General features: G+C 36.5%; 4 protein-coding genes and 1 pseudogene across 5 annotated transcripts; 2 read left to right on the top strand and 3 right to left on the bottom strand.

Annotated features, from left to right (window-relative positions):
* The first annotated feature begins 2,068 nt into the window (after positions 1-2,068).
* Positions 2,069-5,118, top strand: LOC140813352 (peroxygenase-like). The gene is made up of 6 exons (XM_073171860.1): positions 2,069-2,478; positions 3,523-3,672; positions 3,974-4,059; positions 4,431-4,525; positions 4,610-4,735; positions 4,830-5,118. Exons 1-6 carry the CDS (start codon positions 2,364-2,366, stop codon positions 4,981-4,983), a joined length of 726 nt encoding a protein of 241 aa, XP_073027961.1. The 5' UTR covers positions 2,069-2,363; the 3' UTR covers positions 4,984-5,118.
* LOC140813351 (acid phosphatase 1-like) lies at positions 4,829-6,496 on the bottom strand. Its single transcript, XM_073171859.1, has 3 exons — positions 5,936-6,496; positions 5,603-5,812; positions 4,829-5,485 (listed from the first exon to the last, which is right to left on the bottom strand). Exons 1-3 carry the CDS (start codon positions 6,316-6,318, stop codon positions 5,308-5,310), a joined length of 771 nt encoding a protein of 256 aa, XP_073027960.1. The 5' UTR covers positions 6,319-6,496; the 3' UTR covers positions 4,829-5,307.
* Positions 6,497-7,682: 1,186 nt separating this feature from the next.
* On the bottom strand, positions 7,683-10,948 carry LOC140813151 (probable disease resistance RPP8-like protein 2; annotated as a pseudogene).
* A 1,658-nt stretch (positions 10,949-12,606) lies between these two features.
* LOC140813350 (F-box protein SKIP16-like) lies at positions 12,607-18,410 on the bottom strand. Of its 2 annotated transcripts, XM_073171857.1 has the most exons (5): positions 18,065-18,405; positions 16,388-17,113; positions 15,209-15,427; positions 13,934-14,040; positions 12,607-12,861 (listed from the first exon to the last, which is right to left on the bottom strand). In XM_073171857.1, the coding sequence occupies exons 1-5, from the start codon at positions 18,266-18,268 to the stop codon at positions 12,783-12,785; spliced, it is 1,335 nt and encodes a 444-aa protein (XP_073027958.1). In that variant the 5' UTR covers positions 18,269-18,405; the 3' UTR covers positions 12,607-12,782. The 2 variants fall into 2 exon arrangements, with proteins under 2 accessions (XP_073027958.1, XP_073027959.1); XM_073171858.1 differs by lacking the exons at positions 12,607-12,861; positions 13,934-14,040; positions 15,209-15,427 and adding an exon at positions 15,447-15,521 and having other exon boundaries at positions 18,065-18,410.
* An 870-nt stretch (positions 18,411-19,280) lies between these two features.
* Positions 19,281-21,108, top strand: LOC140812816 (uncharacterized). The gene is made up of 4 exons (XM_073171184.1): positions 19,281-19,461; positions 19,572-20,591; positions 20,710-20,880; positions 20,972-21,108. Exons 1-4 carry the CDS (start codon positions 19,429-19,431, stop codon positions 21,071-21,073), a joined length of 1,326 nt encoding a protein of 441 aa, XP_073027285.1. The 5' UTR covers positions 19,281-19,428; the 3' UTR covers positions 21,074-21,108.
* The last annotated feature ends 4,748 nt before the right edge of the window (positions 21,109-25,856 follow it).

The following is a 25,856-nucleotide window of genomic DNA, read 5'->3' as shown; positions in this document are numbered from 1 at the left end:
TATATCGAATTCCGTAATAGAAGAAACAGTAATTACATTACTCGATATAACCAAATATGGTGTTCCTATATCGAATTCCGTAATAGAAGAATTCCAATCCTATTTACTCGATATAACCAAACATCCGGTGTCCTGACCTAACCGTCATGGACTGTAGCTCTATCGCTAATATCCTATCTTGAGACATCGTGCAATGTGCCCGTGGCGATCCCGCCACTGTCAGGCACTTCCGTCCCAAGATTTCGACACTATCCTGTGACATCGTGCAATGTGCCCGTGACGATCCCACCACTATCAGGTACTTCTGTCACAAGATTACTCGTTTAATACCTGCTATCTATAATTCAAGAGAACAAGTACATCAGTCAAATCAATGCAATAAAGTAAAGTATGTGATTTAGGGAAACTCAAGTCTAAACCGACTCAGTCAATCTTCCAATACCACATTGACTTATACCTTTCTTTCGTCGGTTTCTGGCTCAGTCGAAGTTCTGAATTCACAGTCTGTCTGGCAATGACAATATCAATAATCTCATGTCAATATACCTTTCAAATCAATAACAATCTGATCAATCTGGATTTAATTCAAAATCAACGGCATAACGGTACAATTTCAATATCCCCGTCAATACAATATCCTCAACTCACAGTTACAATCCATAACCCATATCCAATACAATCCATAATCCAATCACAATTCAAATCTGTCTGGTATAAATCAATATTCCCTAAAAATTCATAACAATTCCATAATCAGTCCGTTTCTCAATCTGACTTCGATTCTACGATGTCTAACATGTCAAGAACATCATATATGAATTCCATTCAATTCTGACAATAGCATAATTTCAAAGCATGTCAAAACGTAGCAAAACTTACGTCCAGTTGTAGCCTACGTTGCTAGGAACTCGGTACCGAAGTCGGATTACAATTTGGACGGACGGATTGATCGTAAATCAAATTCTGAAATTCAAAAGCGATTCTTCCCCGAAGCTCTCGTTTTTGTTTCTGAGGAATAAATTGCATGTATTTATATATATATATATATATATACCTCGCGCATGCATCATGGCAAATGGCGCACTCTACGCGCAACACGTCTCGCGCATATGCACGACTTCTTCGGCGCATATGCGCGAGACCTTCGGGTCTCCGCGCTGATAATCTCGGCAACTCGCGCATATGCGCGCCAACCTTCCGCGCAAATGCGCGAGGAATCCTTCACAACTCTCGGGTTGTGTCGCGCAGATGCGCGAATCCAAGTCGCGCATGTGCGCCAACTTTTCTGGACCTCTCGCGCATGTGCGCGTATAAAGTCGCGCATGTGCGCCGATGCTACTGTCTTGCATCATGGGCTACTGCCTTACTCGCGCATATGCGCGAGACCCTCGGCTCTCGCACATACATTTTCACACGTATTCTTACTTCGTGTCCCGATTAATCCTCTCATAATCATATCAAATTATAATTCAATAATTACAGATTATTAGGATTAAATTTCCGGGCATTACACCTGATAACTTTTAATACTCAACCAATTTTATTTTTAGAAAATATAAATTAACTAATTAAATATTATATTTTTTTAGTAAGTAATTTGGACAAAAATTATTTAAAATAGCAAAATATATGTTTGAATGTTTACTTAATGAGTGATACTGAACATTGCAATAATTTGTATTTAAAATTTATTTATACAGTTTTTAATTAAATTGATTGATATAATCAATATAAAATTTTTAATGTAGTTTATATTTTCAATAGAGATTAGTTTCAGTTTAATAAAAAAATAAAAAAACATATAATACTTAAATTATATTTGAATTAATATAAAAATAAATTAAATTCAAATTTGAATTAAATAAATTGATATAATCAATGCAAACAATAATTGAAATTATCATTTATTGCAGTACACATATTTCAATATTCATGATATATATTTTTTTTTTTTAAGAAATGACATTTTGACAAGAAATTACTATTTTTAGCAAAATTTCTGCTTATATTTATATTTATATATATATATATATATATATATATATATATATATATTTTACACGTTTTTATTTTAGGATTGCACTGTCGAGGATAAAAACAGTCGACTTGTAATTTTTGGTGCCGTAGGGTGTTGCTCTAGAATTGAAGCGACGTGAAGGGAAGGGGTGTACGTGTCACGAGCGAAGCCCCGATAAATCACGCGACCCGTCACTTGTGAGGCCGCATTCGCGCAGATTTCTCCGCCCCACCGTTTCTCTTGTTCTTTTTTGCATACATGCATTTGCTGGTTCAATTTGCAAAAGGGTTCGTTCTGGAAACATTGATTTTCTTGGAGGATTTTTCGCGACTGATTTTGTAGAGAGATGGCAGCTGCTAGAGCGGAGAGAAATCCTGCATTGTCGCCGGAGGCGCCACTTGCGCCTGTGACCTTCGAGCGGCCAGTGCGGACCGACTTGGAAACTTCGATTCCGAAGCCTTGTAAGATGATGTTCGGTACTCGTTTCTTTAAGGATTAGATTATGTGCACCCGTCAATTGAAAGTGTGTTTTTTTCAATTCTTTATTTATTTGGAATGTCAGAATTAGGATTCATTAGCAGAGCAAGATCTTGGGGGAAACGGCCTCATAGAAGTTTATGAGGCGTGCCAATCCTTTGGAGCACATGTAGCACGAGAACAAATGTGAGCCTGTGGGGCAAACTTAATGTTGCAAGTCTAATAAGAACGACATGAATGATGAAGAGTAAAAATTTGCAGGACTTTTATTTAAAAAAATCGATCTTTTTGCAATTTGTCAAGGATATATGTATATTAACTTTTTTTAGAGAGTAAACCAATGTTAAGCTTACACGTTCTTTCTCGAATATTGAATGCATGAAAGGTGTGATTCAGTAATTTATAACGCATGGTGGTGGGGTAGTAAGTCAGGAATATGTTCGTATCCCATGCGTTCAAAATTAGAATAGCGAGAATAGTGGTCTCTATTCGCCATAGGAAAAGGTGAATCTGATCATTTCTTTGTTTTGATTCAGACTGGGATTGGAACTCATGATTTCTGCTCCAAAGGTTGGCTCTAGCAAACTCTAGAATAGTGTCCTATGTCTCTGGCCATATTATTGGGGATGAATCGAAAAGCTTAGCATCAAGTGGTTAGTTGTTGACAGGAAAAGTGCGTATGGGGATTCATTTTTTCCTGAACTCCTTTGGGTATAGTAGCACAAGTTTTCCACAACGTTAGGCATACCTTAACTCTGGTATGGTCTAGTGATTAGTTGCATACCGAAGCTCCTAATTTGTTCTCAATTCTCTTCTGGTATTGCACAACTTATTGTTTTGATAAAGCAAAACTTAAATTCATGATATCATCTCCAAAGAGCTAGACATGATAAATGGCTGTTTTCGCCTGTTCATCCTTGGATATTGAAAGGAAAATGTTCATGTCAAGTTATAATGATGGATAAGAGTACACTATCTACACAGTAGAGATGCATTCGGTTTTTGAATCTTAATTCATGAAATTTCAGATATGGCAAGAGGTCTGGTTGCTCCTGATATGGACCACCCTAATGGAACACCTGGCCATGCTCATAATGACTTGAGTGTACTGCAGCAACATTGTGCCTTCTTTGACCAAGACGATAATGGGATAATATATCCCTGGGAGACTTATGCTGGTATTTATAAGCCGTTTCTTTGTTACTCTTTTAATTAAATAGAACACTTGCTTTTAAGCTTGAATTCTTTTTGCAATATTTTTTTCAATTTGTTTTGAGATGTTAATTGACATATGTGTCGTAATCAAGTGACATTTATTTTTTCTTGGAATCATGAATCTCGAGCATTGAAGCGCATCATAGAGTTTTTCAAACTAGTCTAAAATCTTTGTATGGAACAATCTACATTTTACGTTAGCTGCACCGCTTTGGCGATGATTTCATTCATTTCTTCTTGGCAATAATTTTTTATTATCTGCAGGACTTCGGCAAATAGGTTTCAACATGATCGCATCAATTATAATTGCTATTGTCATTAACATGGGGTTGAGTTATCTAACACTTCCTGTAAGTTATTACAGCTCTATTGATATCTTTGCTCATTCAATATCACCTCTAATGGAGAGGAATCGAGGATTTAGCTCTACTCTCATTTGGTTGTGGAAACACGCAACACAACTGATGCTAACCTATGTGGTAATGCGTGTGCAATTTATGTCCAAGCATGAAGCAATGTTCATTTTGGGCAAGAATGTCAACTTTAGTAGCTACTAGTTCATAGTATAAAGAATTCGGTTTGAGTTCAATGTTGGGAAAGGAGGGGTTGGTCTGGAGATGGGTCAAGTTTTGAGTCATCGGCATGAAGTTCATATTGTTATCAAGATTGGAACAATTCCAAGTATGTTTTGGATTTTATCAGTGGAAATATTTTGCAACAGGGTTGGTTTCCGAATCCTCTGTTCCCAATATACATATATAACATACACAAGGCCAAACATGGGAGTGATTCAGGAACATACGACACAGAAGGAAGGTTTGCAGCATGATATAGTTGTGTGTGTATCGATCAAATGTGTAATTTTTATGATATGAAACATTGTTTTTTAAAAATTTGCAGATACTCCCCAGTGAATTTTGAGAACATGTTTAGCAAGCACGCACGAACATTTCCGGACAAGCTTACATTTGGAGAGATGTGGCGCATGACCGAGGGCAACAGACTAGCATTTGACCCCTTTGGATGGTAAAACCAAAAATCTTATACCGAGCTCAGGCCACTCTGTGTATAAACTAGACTGTCTTTGTAGTCAATAGAATGATGGATATTGATCCTGCAGGACTGCGAGCAAAATGGAGTGGACCATTCTGTACATTCTAGCTAGGGACCATGATGGTCTTTTGTCGAAAGAGGCGATCAGACGCTGTTTTGATGGTAGTTTATTTGAGTACTGTGCTAAGCAGCAGAGAGGAGCCGAGGAGAAGATGGAATAGAGGTGCAGTATAGTTCGTTTGTGCCAATACTTCATGTGTAACACGCATGTTTTCTAACTATCCGAAATTATGTGAACTGGGTGAAGAAATGTGGGCCTCGTTTAATAATCCAGGAAGTTCAGTTTATGTTCTTGAGATCGTTGAGGATGCTTTGAAAAGAAGTTTTTTTTTTTTTTTTTTTTTTTTTTTTTATGTTTAGCATCTCGAACTCAATCCGGGACAATATAAAAGAATCAGGCATTAATAAAATAGATACAAAAGATGGAAATTCAGAGGAAATGTAACTTCATGACGTACAGGTATATAATCGATTTGAAATAAGAATCAAGCAACGTAGTAGAGAGGATTTGGAAGTTTAAAAGTTCTTTTTGCACTTGGAAGCCCTTCAATACTGCTCCATTGATCGCCTAAGATGCCCCAAATACGGTAACCCTTGTTGGTTAATTGCTTCCTTGCATCAGCCTTGAATTGTTGGACGTCCTTTCTTTCGTCATCTGAATCTCTGCATTAACAACACAATGTTTTCTGCTCAAAAGATCAAAGATTGGAGTAAAGAATCCCTTAAGAAGTAGGCCTAAAAGCCATACTTTCTGGGTATATCTTCGTTATTTTTTCAAACCTTAGTATGAGATTAGTCCATCCATGATAACCAACGTCAACAAGATTATCAATCGTAGCTGATCTGAGGCATTCATTTCTTGAAGAAACCAAAAAGATCTTAACTCCAAGCCCTTTAAGATCATTGAAGAGTCTCAGCGAGTAGTCTAGTACTGGAGCTTTTCCCCGATTCTTCCATTCTTGCAAAGATGTAGAGTTCAACTTGTTTCCCCTATACATAATTACCATGACATTGATACAAAATTTCAACTGTATCAAATTTAAGAGCACATAAAACCATTTACCATGATCAAGAAATGAACAAAACATTAGTTTAGAATAGTTAAGGATTTACCCGAACCCGTTTTTCTTGTAATAAGGCACGGTGGAAAGAAGGGTGTCATCAATATCGAAGATCCAAGCATCCTTCCCATCTTTCTTCAAGCCGCAGCTGGTGGCAAGATACACAGTGCTTTCATCGATCGTTGTCTGTGAATCGACCTTGTATTGAGTCGATGTCATGTACTTCCCAATGTACTGAACACATTCTTCAGGCACAACCTCGAAATCCTTTATATTGTGCAACTCCACATTCATCCTCCAACTCTCGCAGTAGTTTCTCAAGGTGATCTGGAGCCCATGTTTTGTTTTCTTCTGATTCAAGATGTTCCAATCCGCAGACGAACAGCCCAGGAGCCAACCGCAGATTGCTAAGCAGAAAACAAGATTTCTCGCCATCGTTTGAAGGATAGTGGAATATGTTGTATCTTATATTTAAGTGAATAAATATACGTATGGCAATTGCAGATAACATTCTGGTTGTCACACCAATTAACACATGTATTATTAATTAGCAAATGGCATGAAAGCTGGCAGAACATATCCACCAACAGACTTTTCATATTTCAGACAATGCATTCAGGGGAATCGAAATCAAAATCAAATCAAATAGAATTTTTCATGAATTTCTCCATTTTTTTGTCATCCATTGATTGAATAAACGTAACTTGGCGTTACACATATATATTTATTTCTTGGCCGATCACTTCCCACAAATATTATTTGTTCAGGTTCTTGAATTATATAAGTAATAAGATATATGATTCCCACAAATAAATCTACGAGGGACCTCTATTTATATCAACAATTCAACGATTATGTTATACTGGTACTAATCAGAAAATAATTTTCTGTTACACCGCATGATCCCAAGTTTTCAAGCTAAGTTAAATCTGAAGGGCTCTAAATATAATCATATTTAAATTATTTTATTTTGGCCAAAATGCTTTTTCTAACAGTAGTTTGCGAATTTTGAATGCTTATGGGCACAAACTATTGTGCAATAAATGTCCTAAGTGGCTCCATCATGTGATGCAGACTTAGAATAATCATTAAATGGTCATATAATATAATTTGTTACCATGTGATGCAGTTGAAATTCAATCATTCTATGCTTTCTATTTCCTTCCCCTCCCAAATGATGTTCTATTTACTCAAGTTACTAAAACTTCTATATATGAACACATATTGATTCACTAAATTGTTTTCCAAAAAAACAAGAACAGATTAAAACAAGATTGGCGGCGAGAGTTTATTTTCTGGGACTTGTGTGAATGTAAGAGTTCTAGCTCTGCCCTTGGTGTTGCTGTCACAGTTTTTTTAAAAGAAAGTGAATAAGAGTGATGGTATTGAAGAAAGTGGCAATCCATAATCAATAATGCCAGCAAAGTGTCAACCAACATACAGCTATACGGACAGAAACAATTGCCAGCAGTCATAAAAGATTGAAATTCATGCCTTGGATTATTGTTTCTATTACATTCTTGGTTCTGGTCAGACTAGAGCTACATCGTCTCCATGTCTCCAATCCAATCATCCATTTGCATTATTCTATGGTGTACTCAAACTGGACTATCCTTTTCTGGCGTTTCACCTTTAGATTATTCCAATGTTCAGAAAAATTTAAATTATGGTCATATTCAGATAAAATGATATCATCTCTGTGTGTGTTGAAAAAGATGACTTTCGTTTGTTAAAATAACATGATTCAAAATGAAATTGCTAATTAAATGATAACATGAAATAATAAAAGAAAACACAAAACCGTGCTCAAAATTTTCTAATGATGCCAAAGGTGCTCCTCGGATCCTTAACCTATTCCTTAATGAGAAGAAGACAGAAGTAAGCAACTTCAAAATGTAAGGCCTGGGAAACAGTATATCAACTTTGTAACATTACATAAATTTGCTGAAGTGTTCCTTCTTATTGAACGGGATGACTAGATAATTTCATACATCAAGCAAAAGAACAAATCCTGAAACATCTTCCAATCACCGACCTCGAAACCGGTTTTCATCTTCAATTTGATCATCCTCTGGAAAAAAAAAACAGAGTAAATTAAATGAGCGAAATGGTATCGGCCTTCATGGAACATTTTTCGTCGTTGAGGACGACCTATAGCGGTGTTTTTTAAGGATCACTGTGATTTTTCAATGACATGGGACGAAAAGAATACCTTACTTGTTGCCAAAGCTACTCCAAGCAATTAGGATCCACGCAAAGCAGCAGTCAGAAATCATATGGGGTGATTTCCACCAAATAACTCAAGGGCATCTGACGAATATTTTCTTGAAATGTTTGTGGCATCGGCCCAATCTTTATTTTCTTGAGGGTCCGTATTTCCGTCAATTCAATGGGAAGCATTTGTAATTCCTCGCACTGCTCGATAGTCAAAACAGTAAGATTTGGCATGGCTCTTGATTTCACTTCCCATCTCTCTAATGACTGCAACATCGCCAGTTTGAGACTTGTGAGTTGAGGGAAGCTTGTTTCAGAACATACCATTGCCTTTCCTACAAATGCATCGTTGCACAGGACAAGGCTCCTTAGATTCGGAAGCATCCCTAGTATTTGCATGGGGTCTTGTCCAAATTCAGATTCACTAAATACCATCTTAGTGAAGTTTGAAGTTAAAAGGATCCCTCTAAGTAACCGTAACTCACCCAGGAACCCCTCTATCTCCAAAGCATGAAGAGCATGACAGTTGAGCAAATTTTCCAAAATTGAGAATCTTTTCTCCGAATAACAATCAAATTTTTTTACCAGCAGTTATGTTTGACTTGAGCTTCTCACATTCTGATTCAAAAATTTAATGATCTTCTCCAAGTCCTCGTTATTTCCATCAACAACCCCTGAAAAGACTTGAATTTTTTGTAGTTGATGTAGGTCAGCTACATCACATAAGTTTGCATCGAAATTTTCTAGTATTTCTAGCCTTGTCAAACCATCCAGCCTCAGCTTCTGATCATCTTGAGTTTCTCTACCAATCTGAAACATAACAGGGAAATATAGATGCCGCAAACTCGTAAGCTTCCTCAAGACATTAGGTAGAGTCATTCTACAAGTTTCTATTACCCGTAAATCCAGTGTTTCCAAAAATGGGAAGTTTATGAAAGACGATGGGAATTCCGTGATATAACACCCTCGGAAACTTAGGTACCTCAGGTAAACAAGTTTATCTATATTTTTTGGAAGCTTTTGAACACGAAAATTGACTTCGTTGAAGTCCAATACCCTCAAATATCTAAACTCCTTAAGATCAGCAATTTCCGACGGCCACTTAGAATTTTTTTGTGTCTTGAACAAAAGAAGGGAGCGGATGGTCTTGGCTTCTGGTGTTTCCAAAGAAACTCTATCTATATTATCATGCGTGTTCAAATATATCGCAAGTCGAGGCGATGTAAAGCTTGTTTCCTTCACGCGGACTGACCCAACAACCTTAAGAAATTCTTCCTCTATTCCCTTCTTAATGCAGAGATCACGTAATAGGTCATGAATTCGGCATGATTTAGGCCTTGGGGCGTCCCATTCTTCCTCGTTTTGAACCATCACCATGCGTCTGTCGACCAGTTCCTTAAAATTAGCTTCGGCAATATCAAAGTTTGATAAGTTGGGCACATCTTTTGTTGATATAAGCCCTTCAGCCATCCAGAGTAAGTACAATCTGTCAACCAGTATGTCGTGATTGCTTGGGTAATGTCCCAAATAAACAAAGCACGGCTTCAAATGAACTGGTAGCGTGTCATAGCTTAAACCCAAAATATTTTTAACTCCACCATCTCGATTTTGATGTTGCTCAAGATACTGCAGCACTACTTTCCATTCATCCAACTTCTTTCCCTTCAGGAGATGGCTTGCCACGATTATGGATAAAGGGATGCCACGACATTGTTCAAGGATTTGCAGCCCGATCTTCCGGAACTCCATGTCTTTCAAAAATAAAAACAAAAGAAGAAATTGAAGGGAAAGTTATTTTTAAGTCGATAACAATCAACCTTTTCAATATAACTCCGACATTTTCAAGAAATGAAACCATATTAACTAAAAACGTAATACGGACCATGTCTATCCCATTTTTCTGTTACAATTGCCATCAGCTCCCAGCTTTGTTCTTGGCTCAGGTTTGATTTTTCGAGAACGTACGAGGACGGTGGAACCGAATCATGACCCCGGGTTGTAATGATCACTCTGCTCCCGTTATCGTCATGTGGTAAGACAGGACGTATGGTGTTCCAGGCATCTAAGGACCAGACATCATCCAGAACAACCAGGCATCTTCTTCCCTTCTGGACTTTATACAGCTGCTCCATCAACTCAGTCGTTTCCATCTCCGAAATACTCTGCGAGACTGAATTAACACCAACGCGTAATAACATCACCTCCAGAATTTCCCTCGGCCTAAGATTCATGCCTACACTAACCCAAACACGCAAATCGAAATGCTTCCTCACACTATAATGATTGTACACCGATTGTGCCAGGGCGGTCTTTCCCAAGCAACCGAGGCCAAGTATCGCAATCACTGAATAGTCGGAGGAAAACAAATGATGAAACAACAGTTCCTTTTCGTTTTCCATCCCTACGAAAGATTCGGCTGATACGCTGTTGCTTGTTGTTGCATCAAAAGTCATACCACTAGTACCACTCCTGGAGCTGATATTCCTTCTGTTGCATTAACGATTTTATCAAAGTTTACAAGACTTTTGAGAACTTGAATTTTCCCCAGAAATATCTTAAGATCCGCCAGAAGGCTCCTCTCCGAGAACAACTTCGAAAGGCACCCGCAAGATTTCACCAGGGCATTGGAATCTATGGTGTCTTCAATGTCATAAGCTAATCGTATGGCCTGTTTCCATAAATGTGATGGTTTAACGTCCATGAGCTGTTGTTCCAAGTCAACAAGCTCTGAATGGAGCTGCATAACTCCGGCCCTCAAGTCTCCATGGCATCTCGCTGGTGGTCCATCATACAGCAGCAAATACTCTAGCCTCCTATTGGCGGCCGATGATCACACCGACGGTGCAGTCATCGGCGACTCAGTTGTAGTTGCAGTCTATTAGTCAGTTAGATAAGTAGTTATTTCATTAGAGACGCACATACATACATACATACATACATACATACATACATATATACTGAGCATGAAGCGGATGATGACATTGACTTGGAAGCCAATGAAGAGGACATTAACATAGGCGAAGAAACCATAACTAGAGGTGATGCGGGTCACATAAGAATTCTTCTCAACACAATCGGGCTTGTTCCCTCTGCCACTAACAATCAAAAACGAGTATTTCCCAGTGCCACAGAGTTGGAACAGGCAGGCATCCACATCAAGAAACAAAAGAGTGGAGGAGTTAGAAGCATTCATTTCAGAAGTTACTATTTCTGGGCCAATCTTTACATGCCAGCTTTTTCAGTGGATGATCATACAGAGATCATATTCCGGAATTTGAAAACTTATGAGACAGGTCAGCAGTTGGGAAAACAAAACCTCGTTAGCTCATATCTCAAGGTTATGAGTGACTTAATCCAGACAACGAGAGACGTGAAACTGCTCGATAACAAAGATATCATCGAGGGAAGTTCCAGGGATAAAGAAAAGTTGCCAAGAATACTAAGCCGGCTGAGTTCCGAAGCTCCTGACCTGACAACTGAATTTCAGATACTGAGGCGGAAAATAACTGATTACTCGAGCCCTTGGATTCATTATAAAAGTGTTATTAACTTGGTCGTATTACTTACCCTGCTTCAAACCATCTTAGCATTATTATCCTATTTCAAACCTCCAACCACTAAGTAGTTTCTTATCAACGGTCCATTCGACTTCTTATGCTTGTATGATGTATCCCACGTTCAGTTTTCTATCGTTCGAGTGTTCCACTTTCCCTTTGTCTTTTTCTTTTTTTACTCTTTTGTACCAATCACAATCACTTGTGAATTTGTGTCAGAAGTTTGGAAGCACTTTGTGCTGGCCTATCATTTTCTAGTAACAATACCAAATATAAAATAGATAGCGAATTATATTATCTCATGTAATTGAAGTTTTGCCGCGATCCACATCATAGTTGTGAAATGCGCAAACGCAGCGAAGCTCACAGCATACGCTTGAGTGCACTCCAAACCGCACGACTTCCATGAAACGTGCACTTTTGTGTTTATATTTTTGCGTTTCACAGAAAAAAAGTCTTTTGTTTTAAAAAAATCCGACATATGAGAAATTGTCCACTAAAAATGTGATTTATCATATGATTTAAAAAATATACGTTTTGCGCTTTAAGTCTCAGGACACCTGCGATTTTTACAACTATGATCCACATAAAAACTTATCACCGAACAGGGTAAAATTACACCTAACCTTCCTCCAACTTGGGGCACGACAGCCCAGGACTGACATGGAGTTGTGCGAATGTTAGGTGGCTGTTAGAATTTCATATGGGTGATGAACTTGCTATGAAGATTTTATCGTATTGATGTAACATAAGATGTAAGATGTCGATTACTACAATTATAGAAACATCGATTACTGTAACTTATTAACACTTATTGTTCTCTGAATCTTCACATGTTTGGAATACCAAGATTGCTAAGCTCATTTTCTCAATTCACCGCTGATGCTTGATCCACATAGCATGGTTTTTGTGGGAGAAAATTAACCGATGCAAAACTTGAGAAAGGCAAGCTTGGTTGCATGAATCTATTAACATATAAATATAACCTACTTATATTACATTGTACGGAGAATGATATAGACCTCACTTATCAATACACACGGAATTATCAATATTGTATCATTGCCAACGAAAGTCGAGCATATAGAATAACGGAGCATTCATATAAATAAACCTTTTACACCTGGATTATCAGAAAATGTATTCTGGAAGCTGAAGTGGAAATGAAGCTACTTCAACTGCAAATGGTCCACCTTTTGCATCTGCCAATCTGAAGAGACAGAAGCTAATATTTATTTACACCTACACGATTTATTTCAAGCACAGAGATGAAGTGTGTATGCACATGCTGTATGCATGAACTCATGTATGTGTGTATATACGTGTACATGCATACACATGCCAAAGGTTGTAATTTACGGGAACTCAAGAAAACTAATGATTGTGCAAGTAAACCATTCGTCTGGTAAAAGAATAGACAACATTTTGGCCATACAAATAAAGAATGCATTATTTATTCATTGTCATTATCTAAAACCTCTGTCAAATTTTGTGGGCAATCAACTCACAGATCTATCTTCTTGCTAGTGTTTTGAAAATTAAGTGTCAGGTATCATCACATCACTTGATCCATGGGAGTATGACTTAATGCCAAAATAATTTTGATATGCCTTTCTTTTTCTTTAAAACGAGTCACTTAAGATTTCATCATGTGCTCCAAAAGTTGCGTCACGTGTTTTAAGCAACAAAATTGAAATGAAAGAAATATGTCTCACATCCTTTCGGTCATTCGGTTTATCAACATGTCCTCTATATTCATTTCATAGGTTTCGTTTTGTCCAAAAAAAAATCTCGTCGAGACTAGTAAAAAATGCTTTGCTAGAAAAGGACATCTACAAAGATGCTAGTAGCTTCCATATTTTGCTTATGTTAAGATACAGGCAAGCAGAAAACTCAGTGTAAACAACAAACTTTCTCATTCTTCTAGCTAGGAGCAGCAAAATATCCTACTGCTTATTGGTTATTTTCATGGTTTTGAGCAGAAAGAAAAGCTTTTGATGCTTCTTTTAATTAGGTAACATGACATTATGCAGGCAATCAGATGTGCACCAAATTAGACAGGGCCATTAGGCATTAGGTGATTGGCAGGAAGAAATATACAATTTAATGCATAAAAAGGTCAAATGAGTCGAAGCATGCATGATATATTCTGCTACTACCCAGTTGATAAATTATTTTCATTGTCCTCAATCAACAATGTTTAATTTATCAAGTTTATTAAAAAAAAATTGATGCTCATACATAAATTTACAGATATGACGACTTCATGAAATAGCGCATACCTTCCAGAAACAAAATTAAAAGAACCCTCCATAGATCCACGAGAGGATTGCAGACTTGTCCTACTCTCATAGATAAACTCTTCTTCACCAGCACGTAGTAGTGGATACTGCAGCATACAGTTTAGACAAGTTCAAATACTTGAAGACCCAGTTGATGAACTTAAATATGATCACAGGTGTCAGCTCAACTTAAGTGGACTAAAAGCTCTACTGATGGTTATATGAGTTGCAATTGCTTTATATATGAGTATTAGTTATCAACTTCTTCTTTTCATACACATTACACACGCTTACAGCAAGGAATTCCAACCAAGCACAAGAGTCGTGATGTATGAAATATTTCCACAATAAGCTAGGGAAAACAACTTTATTAGTCCTTTCTTTCTCCTTTATTCATTTAAATCAATTATACTCATCATAAACAAGTCAAATTCATGTTGTCTAGGTTACTTCAATCTAAGACCTGTCAGAGTGGAAGATCTCCGATGCATGTATTATGCCTGATGCATGTATTGCTTTCACATGTTCCATCAAGATGATTCAAAAAGAAAATGAAATTGCTAGTAAGATCATGAGGTCTGTCTGCCAACACTTAAGACCATTGACTAAAGATATTTTCACATGCTGGAATTAAATTCAGCAATACTATTGGCCACGTACTAATCATAATTTTGATTCCACGACCAAGTTTAATATAACACTTGTTTCATTGATTGTATGACTCAATTATCTACTCGCCACATTTTAATCAAAAATTTTATTTCTCGACCATGTTTAACATGTGCTTGTTACGTCGATTATATGACTAAAATATTTCAAGGTGTTTCACTCATCTCTCGCAACTCCCCAGAAGTAGAGGGTTATAGAGTTTGTCTAGCATACATCGAGAAGTGTACTGTCAAATAAGGATCAATATTTTCTCAGCAACCATCTTGACAAGTTAATAACGAGAAGAACATGGGAAACATATAGTAAAGATTTTTAAAGAAGCACTTGGCCATTTATAATTTAATTTAAATAAAACACTGAATTGTAGCACCACAAAACATGCATTCTTCATTATACTTAACGACTATATTACTCTTAATATTTGCTTCCCTGATCATTTGTAACAAGTTTTCTTTGGAAATATTTTTAGCATTGTTTTCTCGAAATTTTTGTCATAAATTTAGTCAAATTATTTAAAACAAATAATACATGTTCTAGAAAGGAAAATTAGTTCATTCACACTCAACCCTAGGGAGATAAAGCTATATGACAATGGCGAAAACATACCTTCCCTATCACAGCTTCTCCATTGGTATTAGCTACAACCAAATCATTAGTGCGTATAATCCAGCTTCTCCAATACAATTGGCAAGAGCTGAAGGTCATTCCATTGATGATGCATCCATCAGGAGAAAGAGATAGGCGGATGGAATAAGCAAACATAAACTTGTCTGATTCATCTTGAAGGTTACTGAACTCAGGTAAAAATGCAGCCGAAGCACGGACCTAGGACAAAATGCAAATAAATTGCAACATACTCTTATGTGCCCAGACTACATCCTCTTTTTTGTACCAAAAGGCCGACACTAACAGAACAAGCCTGCCATAGTTGTCAAAAGTGCAAGGCGCATTAAAGCGCTCAGTGACATGGGGCTTTAAACACAAGGCGAAACACACTCTTTATAAGGCAGGCACAATAAATAAAATATTCTAAAAAATAAAAATAAATTCAATTTAAAAAAAAAACATGAAGCATAAGATATCAAATATTGAAATCATCGTCATCTTCATCTTTCAAATATCTAATAGAAAAATGTGAGGGCAAAGGGTCGAGTTGACAGAAGGGCAGAGACGATAAAAGAGGTAAATCAGTACTAGAATCAATGTGAATAATTGATATAGCAACAAAAGAGGTGCATGCATGTCTAAGAGTCTGCAGATAAACTCAGAAAAAGATAGTCCAAGAAACTTACACTAAGTCCAATTTGCAATATCGGGGAAGCATACTAAAATATAGAACGATTTTGTTCTCAAACATTTTGGATCATCATGCAAGATCCTGATTAGCAAAATAAATCAGAAAATTCAAAAATGTTTTCCTAACCTGAGAATAGCATGGGAAAATTTGCTTGCTTAGCATTTTTTCCTTAAAGCAGCTTTGTGGGTCAGAAAAGATTAAGATTGAGTTTCATTTATCATCCACTATAATGAAACCAATTTCCTTGGCCGATAAATTGGATGCTAACAACAACATTATCTTAATTTGGAGTTCTTTTGGCCAACAAAAAAACCTAGAGAACGTAATTTATATATTCAACTGTTAGCTGTGATGCTTATATCCCAAACCAACTAGCAAGCTACCATACTGCATCCACACACCACACAAGTTCATGTAAGACAAGAAAAATTGTGGGGAGAGGAGGTAGTTTTAGATACATTAACAAAGCAGAGGATCATTTTCACTACCTTTACGCCATTTGTCACAGCAGAGGAGCAGATGGGAGCTTTTTCAGGGAACAGATTTATGCTTCGAAATTTTCTCTCTTGGCGAACACCAATAATTCCATCTTGCAAGCGACGTCCATGTTCTTCTAGCCATAGTAGCATGGCATCCTGCTGTTGGCTACCTTTTGGATCATGCACTGAATTGATCAATGCATCAGGAACACAAGGCAGCATTTCTCCATCTTTCACCAGATTCCTAGTGCCCACAAAGAGTTGACCGCTGATACAGTTTAAAAAAAAACTTTTCTCACCGTAAGTAGCAGAAGCTGCCACTACAATATATTTATATGATCTACCACTAAGTCCTATCAGACGCATATAATCCTTTGTTTCAAGTACCATTTGGCTTAAGGGTAACAAGAACACATTCACGAGGTGATCGTACACAGAATAACCACCAATGATACCCAACAAACTTGAGGGTAAGCTGCCACTCATATCTTCATCAGGCAGTTCTTGGCCATCACAAAAGCGATAAAGAACCCTAGTAGGAAGGGGGAGTTTTATTTTCAAAGACTTCTCAAACCTCTTGATTTCATCTTCAGATGCGCCCCTGCGTAGAGTTGGCAAAACCTCGGGAAAGTTTACTGCCAACCACGCTTTAAGTTTGCTCCAACAACTTTTGGCTCGCATAACAAGTGACCATGGATACATGGCAAATCCTTCTCGCCATGCTCTATAAGCTGCCTATAGATGAAGGGTAAATTGAGCTTCCAGAGAATATTCAAGATACAATAGCAACACTAAGACAAAATCTTCAATGTGAAAATAACTTGAGTAAAAATATGAGCACAAGTTGCCTAATTCAATTAATTCCATTAAATCACAGCTACTTTTGTGCTATTTCACCAAAATATTGTGTTTACAGATCCATGAAATAAGTATGAAAGGATTCAAAATGATTATTTCAGCAGAGATTGAGTCACGATCTCTTGCGCTGGCTGTTCACCAAAATATTGTGTCCATGAACACACAAACAAGAGTGTGCAATCATTTTAGCACCATTTCAATGAATACTATAAGAAAATTCACGTCTCAAATTCTTATTCAGGATATTTTTCATGGAAAAAAATAACATCCATTCTCTTAAACCGTTTAAATATATACATAAATATAGGAACTTTACCAGATAAAGAAAGTGGAATTTTCAGACCTTCATCCTTCCACTTCATAAGTCAATCAGGAGATGCATATGAAGAAATAATATGCTGCACCAGTCATATCCATCAAATGAATGCTCAAAATTAAATTTCGACACTTATTACTCCGACCATTTCCCCACCTTCCACCCCCACTATCGTACTACCCAATGTTTTCCTAACATATCACATCTTATTAGTACAGCAGTGTCATTCACAGCCCTAAGTGACCGAAAAAAATTATGAAATGAAACAATTCGCCGTTACAAAGGATCGCACTTCCGATTACATAGAATTGAGCTAAATAAGAAAAGCAGTAGCGATCCAACTAACCACGACACAACTAAATTAATTAGAAAACAATAAATGATAATTTTTATCTCGTTATTGAGTATGTAACGATAAGTCAATGCTTTACAATTACATTCACAAAAAACACACAACAAAATTACACACATATAAAAACACATGTGTGTGCGTATCTAAGCAATCATGTAACCTTAAAAGAAGCGGTTGGATTGCCGTTGGGATCGCGAGGGGAGGAGAGATTGAGGTCGTCGGAGCAGAATCGGGCCCAAAGGGAATCGTCGGAGGCCCAACCCCGAAGCCTTTCACTGACACAGCAAAATGATGCAACGTCCGACGGAGCCAATTTCGACAGAATTACGTGCATCGCCAACCCGCCCATATCCTCCAACCCCATTTTTCCAAATTTTGTTAGCACTACTACTCCCTCTTTTCTCAGCAGTTCTTGAACCGTGTCATCGATACCTGAGTTCTGAACAGGGGCAAATCAGGTTTTCCACTTTTTTGTCCGGTTAGCTTCTACACTTTTACGATTCACAGTTCGAAAAGAATAGTTTCCAACTCAACCTTGGCAAAAAAAAAAATTCAAAATTTCCACATTTACATCATTATTTAATGATTGAGTCTCATATCAGACCGTCTCATGGGTTATAATCTGTGAGATGGGTCAAGCCTACCCATATTCACAATAAAAAATAATACTCTTAGCATAAAAAGTAATACTTTTTCATGGATAACCCAAATAAGAAATCCGTCTCACAAATACGACCCGTGATATCGTCTCACATGATTTTTTGCATTATTTAAGTTGAAATTTAATGCGATGGTTGGTTTTATTTTTCAAATTTTGAGATAGAAACATACGTTTATTTATTTTTTATAGATAGATGTTATATATATATATAATTAATTTGATCATACCAAAATAATATATAGTATAAGATTATATAGTATAGATAATAACACGGTATTTTTAGGCAGTAAACAAAAGTTGAATTTAGAGTTATTATATTTATTTTGGTCTTATTTTGTGGGAATCTGAAAATTGATATGGAAAATAAAACCAATGCAGAGTAAACTTTTCATAAAAACAATTTGTAGAAATTATCAATTCTATATCCACTGCCAGGTCATCAAGACTAGCCCCACCGACACGCCAGCTCATCAGGAAAACAGCGGTCAAATGTGTGATATCCCGACAACCTCGGCTTGACTCCGACGTACGAGCATTTCTCCACACTACACAAACCAAACGTTTCATGTCTCCATTTCTTCGTACTACTCTTAACAACCAAGGAATTTGTCGTACATCCTCATGCTTAATTTAGTAAGTATGTTTTCCCTCTGAAAAAGCTATGGGTCCTTCTATTTCTTGTTTCCGTTGTATTATCTAACCGTGTTTTCTATTAATTATTTCATTCATGAATTATTGTTAGAATAAACATCATATGTTCCTTCTGGAAATATTTGGATAAGATCGATTGATGAGCTGATGTTGAACTTCTTGCAAAAAAACGCATTTTAAATTGACAAAAGATAAAAAACAATGCTCACAACATGATTCAACCTCGAGAACAACAGCTCTCAATTGTAATCAATATTGATTTTTTTGTTTTATTCTTATTTTCAACCCATGTTTCTTCTAAATATCGTATTTGCTATTCAAGGTGTAAATTATTTTTATTTTTTCCCCTTTGTAGGAAGAAATTACAAGCCCATTTGAAACTCAACTTTCAGAGTTCTGTGAGTCAGACTTATTTCCAGAAACAATGCAGGATTCTGAAGTTACGTCAACTTCTAATTGTTGTCATGATGAGCAATCATCTTATCTGACAAATTATTCCTTTAATTACTCAGATATGAACACATACAACAATATCATGCATAGTGACATGAAAACAGTCGTTGCCTCTACCTCTGTCTCTGCCGCCACCGCCACCACACCTTCCATCAGCCCCTCGACGCCAACCATCATCACCGCCATAGACGACTGCATGTCCATAATCTTCGGTTCAACTGATGATCAGATAGAGAATGACATATCGAATTCAATAGACTTCACCACCCTTTCTTCATCCTTTCCAGTCTACCCTTATTCTCAACACGTGAGCAATCAAGAACAATTCAACATTTCTTCGATAGGCAGTCTGTTTTCATTAGATATGATTGATGGATCACCGCACACGGCTCATCAATACATATCTGAAAAGCAACAGGCTATGGTGCTTCCACCACCAGGGGTGGTTCCCGTGATGGGACCATGGATTCCGACAGCTTATGAAGGGGAATGCGGCATGCCTTCTTTGCCATCTTACCTTTCTTTAAGGTCCTCATTACCTGGTTGCACGCTTAATGATCCCATGATGGGACAATATTTGCATTCATGCAGCATAAACACACCATTTTCTGCAGAAAATTTAGGGATTTTCACAGGGAGTGGTTCGCTCATGGGCTCAGATATTTCACAGGAACTAGAATTCCAAGTAGAAAATGGCGGAATTTTAATGTATGACTCTATGCCAAGAGTTTTCAACCACGCCTATGAGAGTCAACATCTGGATGTACATGGAGGTCCAAATACAGCTCCCCTGAACTCAGAGATTTCAAGTCTGGAAGATCCCAACTTCAAGGTGAGAAAGCTCTCTGTCGATGAAAGGAAAAGGAAAATTCATAGATACATGAAGAAAAGGAATGAAAGGAACTTTAGCAAGAAAATCAAGGTCACCCTCTCTCTTTCATATATTCATCAAACACGCAAATAACCTGTTTAAAAACAATTAACAATATAGATAGTATGACTTGATCCACCAACTCTCAATGTTTCATTGAAAAATGTAGTATGCTTGCCGCAAAACACTTGCTGATAGCAGGCCACGAGTTAGAGGACGATTTGCAAAGAATGATGAATTAGGAGATATCGGCAGAAGCGACGGTAGCAACCATGAAGATGATAAAGACGAAGAATTTAGCTTGTTTTTATCTCAAATGCCAGCTGATCACCAGCGCAAGGTATATATTGAAAATAACTAACTATATACCGACAATGCATGCATGGGTACAATTCCAGATGAATTTACTATTCTACTCTTCGGATTCGTAGGTGGTTGTAAGAGAAGAAGACAATGCAGACTCCGCAAATATCCTTGCGCATATAAACGGTGTAAACTCTTTCAAATGGTATCCTATCCAATCTTGGATTTGATAAAGCTATCCTTTGATCAGCAATTTTTGCAGAAACTTTAAATCAACTGGCCATTTAGTTTATTTTTTAATAATAATAGTCGACATAGTTACGCAGTTTGATTTTTACATGTAAATATATACCAATATGCAATGAAAGTGAGTTTGGCATTGTAAAATCTTGAGCATTAATCTTCATTAGAGGTAGTAACTGAATCGAGACAAAGATTACATATATTATTTGTTAGTTCAAGCGCCAAAAACTATAGCAATTAGTCTAGACACAATTTTATTTTCTCATAGTCATGATAGCACAGAGTGCACCTACTTGAGTGCTAATGAGTTGGGCTGTTAGGCCCATGAGTTTAGGGAGGTGCATGTCTATTTGCTACTGTCATCTCATAACCCTAAAATATCAGTTTTACCATTTTCATATCATCGGTCATGTCCTCGGCATAGAGAATATTACATGTTAAGATTTGGCGTCAGTCTTTTACGGCTCATCTAGTAAACCAGATCAGGCGGCGTAACGTCAACAACTTGACGCACGAGAACTTCTCAAGATGTCATTAATCTCTGTACTACTATCACTTATGTACACTCAACCCAACATCTCTCGTGAAGAATAGAAATATGCTTCTTGGAAGACATGAATTAATAACCTTGCTCTGATACCAATTGTTAGGATCAAGAATTTACCAATAAGCCAAAAACTTAGTGGTAATCACTTGATCCCAATAAGTGGTATCAGAGTCATGGTCTAGATCGAGCAATATGGGTGAGATTCTTGGATACTTAAACGAATGAGGTGAGGGCTCCCGGTTTAAAAAATCCTTGATAATCTCTTGAGGTGGGTGATGCTCCCGGTATTTCATGTAAGGCATACGCCCCAACACAGTAAATATGAGGGATCTCGATTGGAGGAATAATAAGGCATGAGCGAATGCTTGAACCATGAGAATAATTGTGAATTTTCATTTGATGAGAGGATTGTTGGGAATGAAATCAAAGTCTCAAATTGAAATATCAAGAGGAAGATCATATTTTAATAAGATATAATGATATCTGCATTAGTATAAGACTTTTTGTTAAAGACCAAAAGTAAATCCACAAGAGTTTATGTCAAAAGTAAACAATATTGTACATTATGTGGAGATATGTATGGTGTTCCTTGACTTTGTAAATATAATGTGAGAATGCTATAGTGCAAAATAAATATATTTTGTTTGTTGAAGATCATAGATTAATAATATATAATGATATCTTCATTAGTGTAAGACTTTTTGGGTAAAGACCAAAAGTAAATTCATAAGAGTTTATGTCAAAAGTAAACAATATCATACCATTGTAGATATATGTGTGTGTTTCATGACTTTGTAAATATAATGTGAGAAGGTACAATGCAAAATAAATATATTTTGTTGTTTTTAGATGAGTAACACACAATCATCATCATTTGGATTCGCACTGAATGATTTGATTTGAATTATGTCCTTTGCAAGTAGAAAGGCTAGTAGACACCCTCAAGAATGTCCAAGCTGATGGAATATGTAATGCTTGCTTGACATCCTTCATCGCAGCCTCTTGTCTTTCATTGAACTTATTTTCTCTCGGGATCGCGGAAATCTCTTGACGAAAACAACCCATTGCAGATAGATCTCGTCCGTTAGATAACATACATTTGTATATAATGTGCCATTTACTATAAAATTGACCTCAGCTGCAATTCCTTAAAAGACGTTGTTGAATAAAGGTGATTAGTTTAAGCACATTGTTATCATTATGAGACACCGTGATCCCAAAAAACATGTCATATTCACAAGTAAAAAGATGCGACTGCTTCAAACAAATTTGTTGGAATTCCCCATCGCCTCGAGTAAACTGGAATTTCCAAGCGACCAAATAATTTTTCCATACTCAATGCGTACAATCAAAGCTACCAAGATGCCAGGGAAGTCATGTATCTGCTCATGCATTTCAAGCAAATGTTGAACGTCAGTAGCATTGGGTCTTCTCAAGTATTGTATCCTAAATAAGTCAATCATATATGGGCAAAAATAGAAAAACATTCGATGAAAGTTTTTTTTAGAAACTATTTGGTACTCATCGTAATGTTTGGCAAGGGCTCCATGCACCAATTGACAGATAACAGTCTTGCATTTTTGCAATGGTGACGAACTTTTTTTTCCCGTTGCGTCGACCCTCAATTGGAAATATTCATAATGATTTTGCAAGGCTTCAACCATTCAAAGGAATAACTCTCTTCACATATTAAATCTTCGTCGGAATATGTCACTATGAAATATCAGTGCATCAGTGAAGTAATCATTGACAAGACGAGCATGTTCATCTTCACTCCGTTCAGATACCTTCTTTTACGTGTTCCGTTGAAGTTCTAAGAGATACCCCTGCTAACATTTGTTTTGTTGAAGTATCAACATCATTTCCTCACCAATATCATGCACCAACTCTTCTTCAAAGAGTTTAATGATCCTATCGGTGGTGAAGTAATTTGGGTCTTCAGACATTTTGAAATAAAGACTGAAAAATTACTAACGATCATGTTATCGGTCAATTCAAATTTTAATCCACTTACTTTCATTACTTCTCTGTGATTGACAAAATATCACTTGGTGCAGCAGAATTAGTGCAACCCGCGCGACATCGCTTAAAGGGTATGTTGAAACGTTGTTATAACGTTTTGGTAGAAGGCGATGATCATCTTTCCGTCATGTCCATAGTCGACATGGGTGGCACGGGAAAAGACCACTCTTGCGAGATCGTTGTTTGATCATCCTTCAGTGAAGAAGCATTTTGGCTTCCGCTATTGGGCATATGCTGGCGTAGATTTCCAGGAAAGGGGACTTTAAAGTATATTTTAAGAAAGCAGATTGAGGAGATGGAAAGCATGGAGTTGACAAAAGGTATTTACGAAGCATGTAAGGGTAAAAGATACCTGGTTGTTCTGGATGATGTAAGCTCTTCAGAAGACTGAGAGACAATAATGGAAGCAGAGTCATCATTACAAGCTGCTTCAGAGATGTCTCTCATCGTTTTCCCAAATATACATACGACACGAGGCCTTTGACCCTCGAGGAAAAGCTGGGAGCTTGTGGAAACACCATTAGGACATCATGATTTTGGTTCATATTTCTTATTGAAAATCTAGAAAAAAAAAAAACATTCTGATCACAGATTAATCAAAAGTTGGTATTCATCTAATAAATTGATTTTATTTTCGCCTTTCGCCGACTGCTAACCTTTTACTACACGTTGCTGGAATTCTGATTCATGAAGATCGGACTAAACATAAAAAAATATTGTCTAAATCTAAATTTTGATAAATCAAACAATCAAAAATATACACTCATTTACAGGACCAAGTTAAAAAGTTTCCTTATAGAGCAAATAGTATAATTGACGTAACAAATTAATGAGAACAAAATATATATATCCAACCACTTTAGATAATTACTTGAAATGAATTAAGTTTATATGTATCTTTGAGAAAAATCTTTTTTTTTTTAATTGTTGTTCTCATGCAATTTGTCCTTAATTTGTTTTTCTTTTCGAAATACATGGAGGCACAAGAGATCGGACGACAAATATTTATAAAACACTGTCCTTTTAGTTATAATTCTCTTTAGCTCTCAGCTTAGGTTTAGGCGGTTGGGAGGATTGGAAGGAGTTGCTGCAGCATCTGGAGCAAGACCAGTATTAACAAGCTAAATATGTTTTTCCTTTGTTCCATTTACTAAGCAGCTTATGACAACCAACATCAAAGCAAATATGAATTTTTTTTATTGAAGTAATGATCTGTTGCCAGTTCATTTGAACATGTGTAATCTTTATTTGAGACATTTCCCAACTATTCACGAGATCCTGATCGAGAAATTATACTTACTGTGGATTTCCGAAGGGTTTGTATCAACAAAAGGTGTGCCAATTATATCGAATTTTGACATGGCTGAAAATTATTTCAAGACATTGGTTAACAGAAGCACGGTGATGACTCAAGAAGCTGGTCTAAATCGTGTCAGATTCATGACCTACTACGTGATCTCCGTGTGAAGAAGGGAATGGAGGAAGAATTTTTTTGGGTTGTTGATTTTGAACGTGCGAACAGTATCACATAGACTAGACATGCATTTGAACATGCATGAGTATGCCGATGGAGTTTCTTTAGATATACCTGAAGCCAGGAGCATTCGTTCCCTTCTTTTTTTCGAGACAAAAGTTCTGGTATAAATACGTTAAACATTATAAAGTTGTGATCTATAATCGAAAGTATGTTAAGAGTTTTAATTAGACAAAGATGAGTCTTTAAGTCGAAATGAGTTTGTACAAGATAAGGAGTTATCTACAAATATCCATAAAAATATTTGTCTACTTACTTTATTGCATTTAAGTATGGTTGTTGTTTTTAGATGAATTGTTGAAACATTTTATGTGTCTTTCAAATAACAAAATGTTGAATAAAAAATATTTGATAAAATATTTCAATTTAAAATATTTTTATACATTCAACTTGCATATTTTTTTTAATGTTTTTCAAAATAGTTAATCAGTTATTAGAATGATTATTTTGAGTATGTTTCGCATGGTTTGAAAATCAAAATCGATTTAATTTTTCGGTGTTTAATATTTCAAGTACCGAATTATTGTAGTTTAATGTTGACATTCAACCGATCTTAACATATTTGTACTATATTTTTAATATTTTATATTGATTTTTATCTGAAAAAAAAATTATAACCTAAAGACAATAGAAATATATTTTTTGTCATAATTTTTTTCTGGATGAA

The sequence above is a fragment of the Primulina eburnea genome, chromosome 14 (assembly GCF_022965805.1).
Source record: "Primulina eburnea isolate SZY01 chromosome 14, ASM2296580v1, whole genome shotgun sequence".
Taxonomy (NCBI): Eukaryota; Viridiplantae; Streptophyta; class Magnoliopsida; order Lamiales; family Gesneriaceae; genus Primulina; species Primulina eburnea.
Note: the sequence above shows the minus strand (reverse complement) of the source record. Positions and strands in the feature narration are given on the sequence as shown.

Coding starts and splice junctions, on each gene's coding strand:
- LOC140813352 (XM_073171860.1), top strand. CDS start 2,364: ATGGCAGCTGCTAGAGCGGAGAGAAATCCTGCATTGTCGCCGGAGGCG. Junction 3,673..3,973: donor TCCCTGGGAGACTTATGCTG/GTATTTATAAGC, acceptor TATTATCTGCAG/GACTTCGGCAAATAGGTTTC. Junction 4,526..4,609: donor ACATACGACACAGAAGGAAG/GTTTGCAGCATG, acceptor AAAAATTTGCAG/ATACTCCCCAGTGAATTTTG.
- LOC140813351 (XM_073171859.1), bottom strand. CDS start 6,318: ATGGCGAGAAATCTTGTTTTCTGCTTAGCAATCTGCGGTTGGCTCCTG. Junction 5,813..5,935: donor TACAAGAAAAACGGGTTCGG/GTAAATCCTTAA, acceptor AATTATGTATAG/GGGAAACAAGTTGAACTCTA. Junction 5,486..5,602: donor TGGACTAATCTCATACTAAG/GTTTGAAAAAAT, acceptor TTGTTAATGCAG/AGATTCAGATGACGAAAGAA.
- LOC140813350 (XM_073171857.1), bottom strand. CDS start 18,268: ATGGGGTTGGAGGATATGGGCGGGTTGGCGATGCACGTAATTCTGTCG. Junction 14,041..15,208: donor GAGAAGCTGTGATAGGGAAG/GTATGTTTTCGC, acceptor TGTATGCTGCAG/TATCCACTACTACGTGCTGG. Junction 12,862..13,933: donor TTTAATTTTGTTTCTGGAAG/GTATGCGCTATT, acceptor CTGTCTCTTCAG/ATTGGCAGATGCAAAAGGTG.
- LOC140812816 (XM_073171184.1), top strand. CDS start 19,429: ATGATTCAACCTCGAGAACAACAGCTCTCAATT. Junction 19,462..19,571: donor GAGAACAACAGCTCTCAATT/GTAATCAATATT, acceptor TCCCCTTTGTAG/GAAGAAATTACAAGCCCATT. Junction 20,881..20,971: donor CAGCTGATCACCAGCGCAAG/GTATATATTGAA, acceptor TCGGATTCGTAG/GTGGTTGTAAGAGAAGAAGA.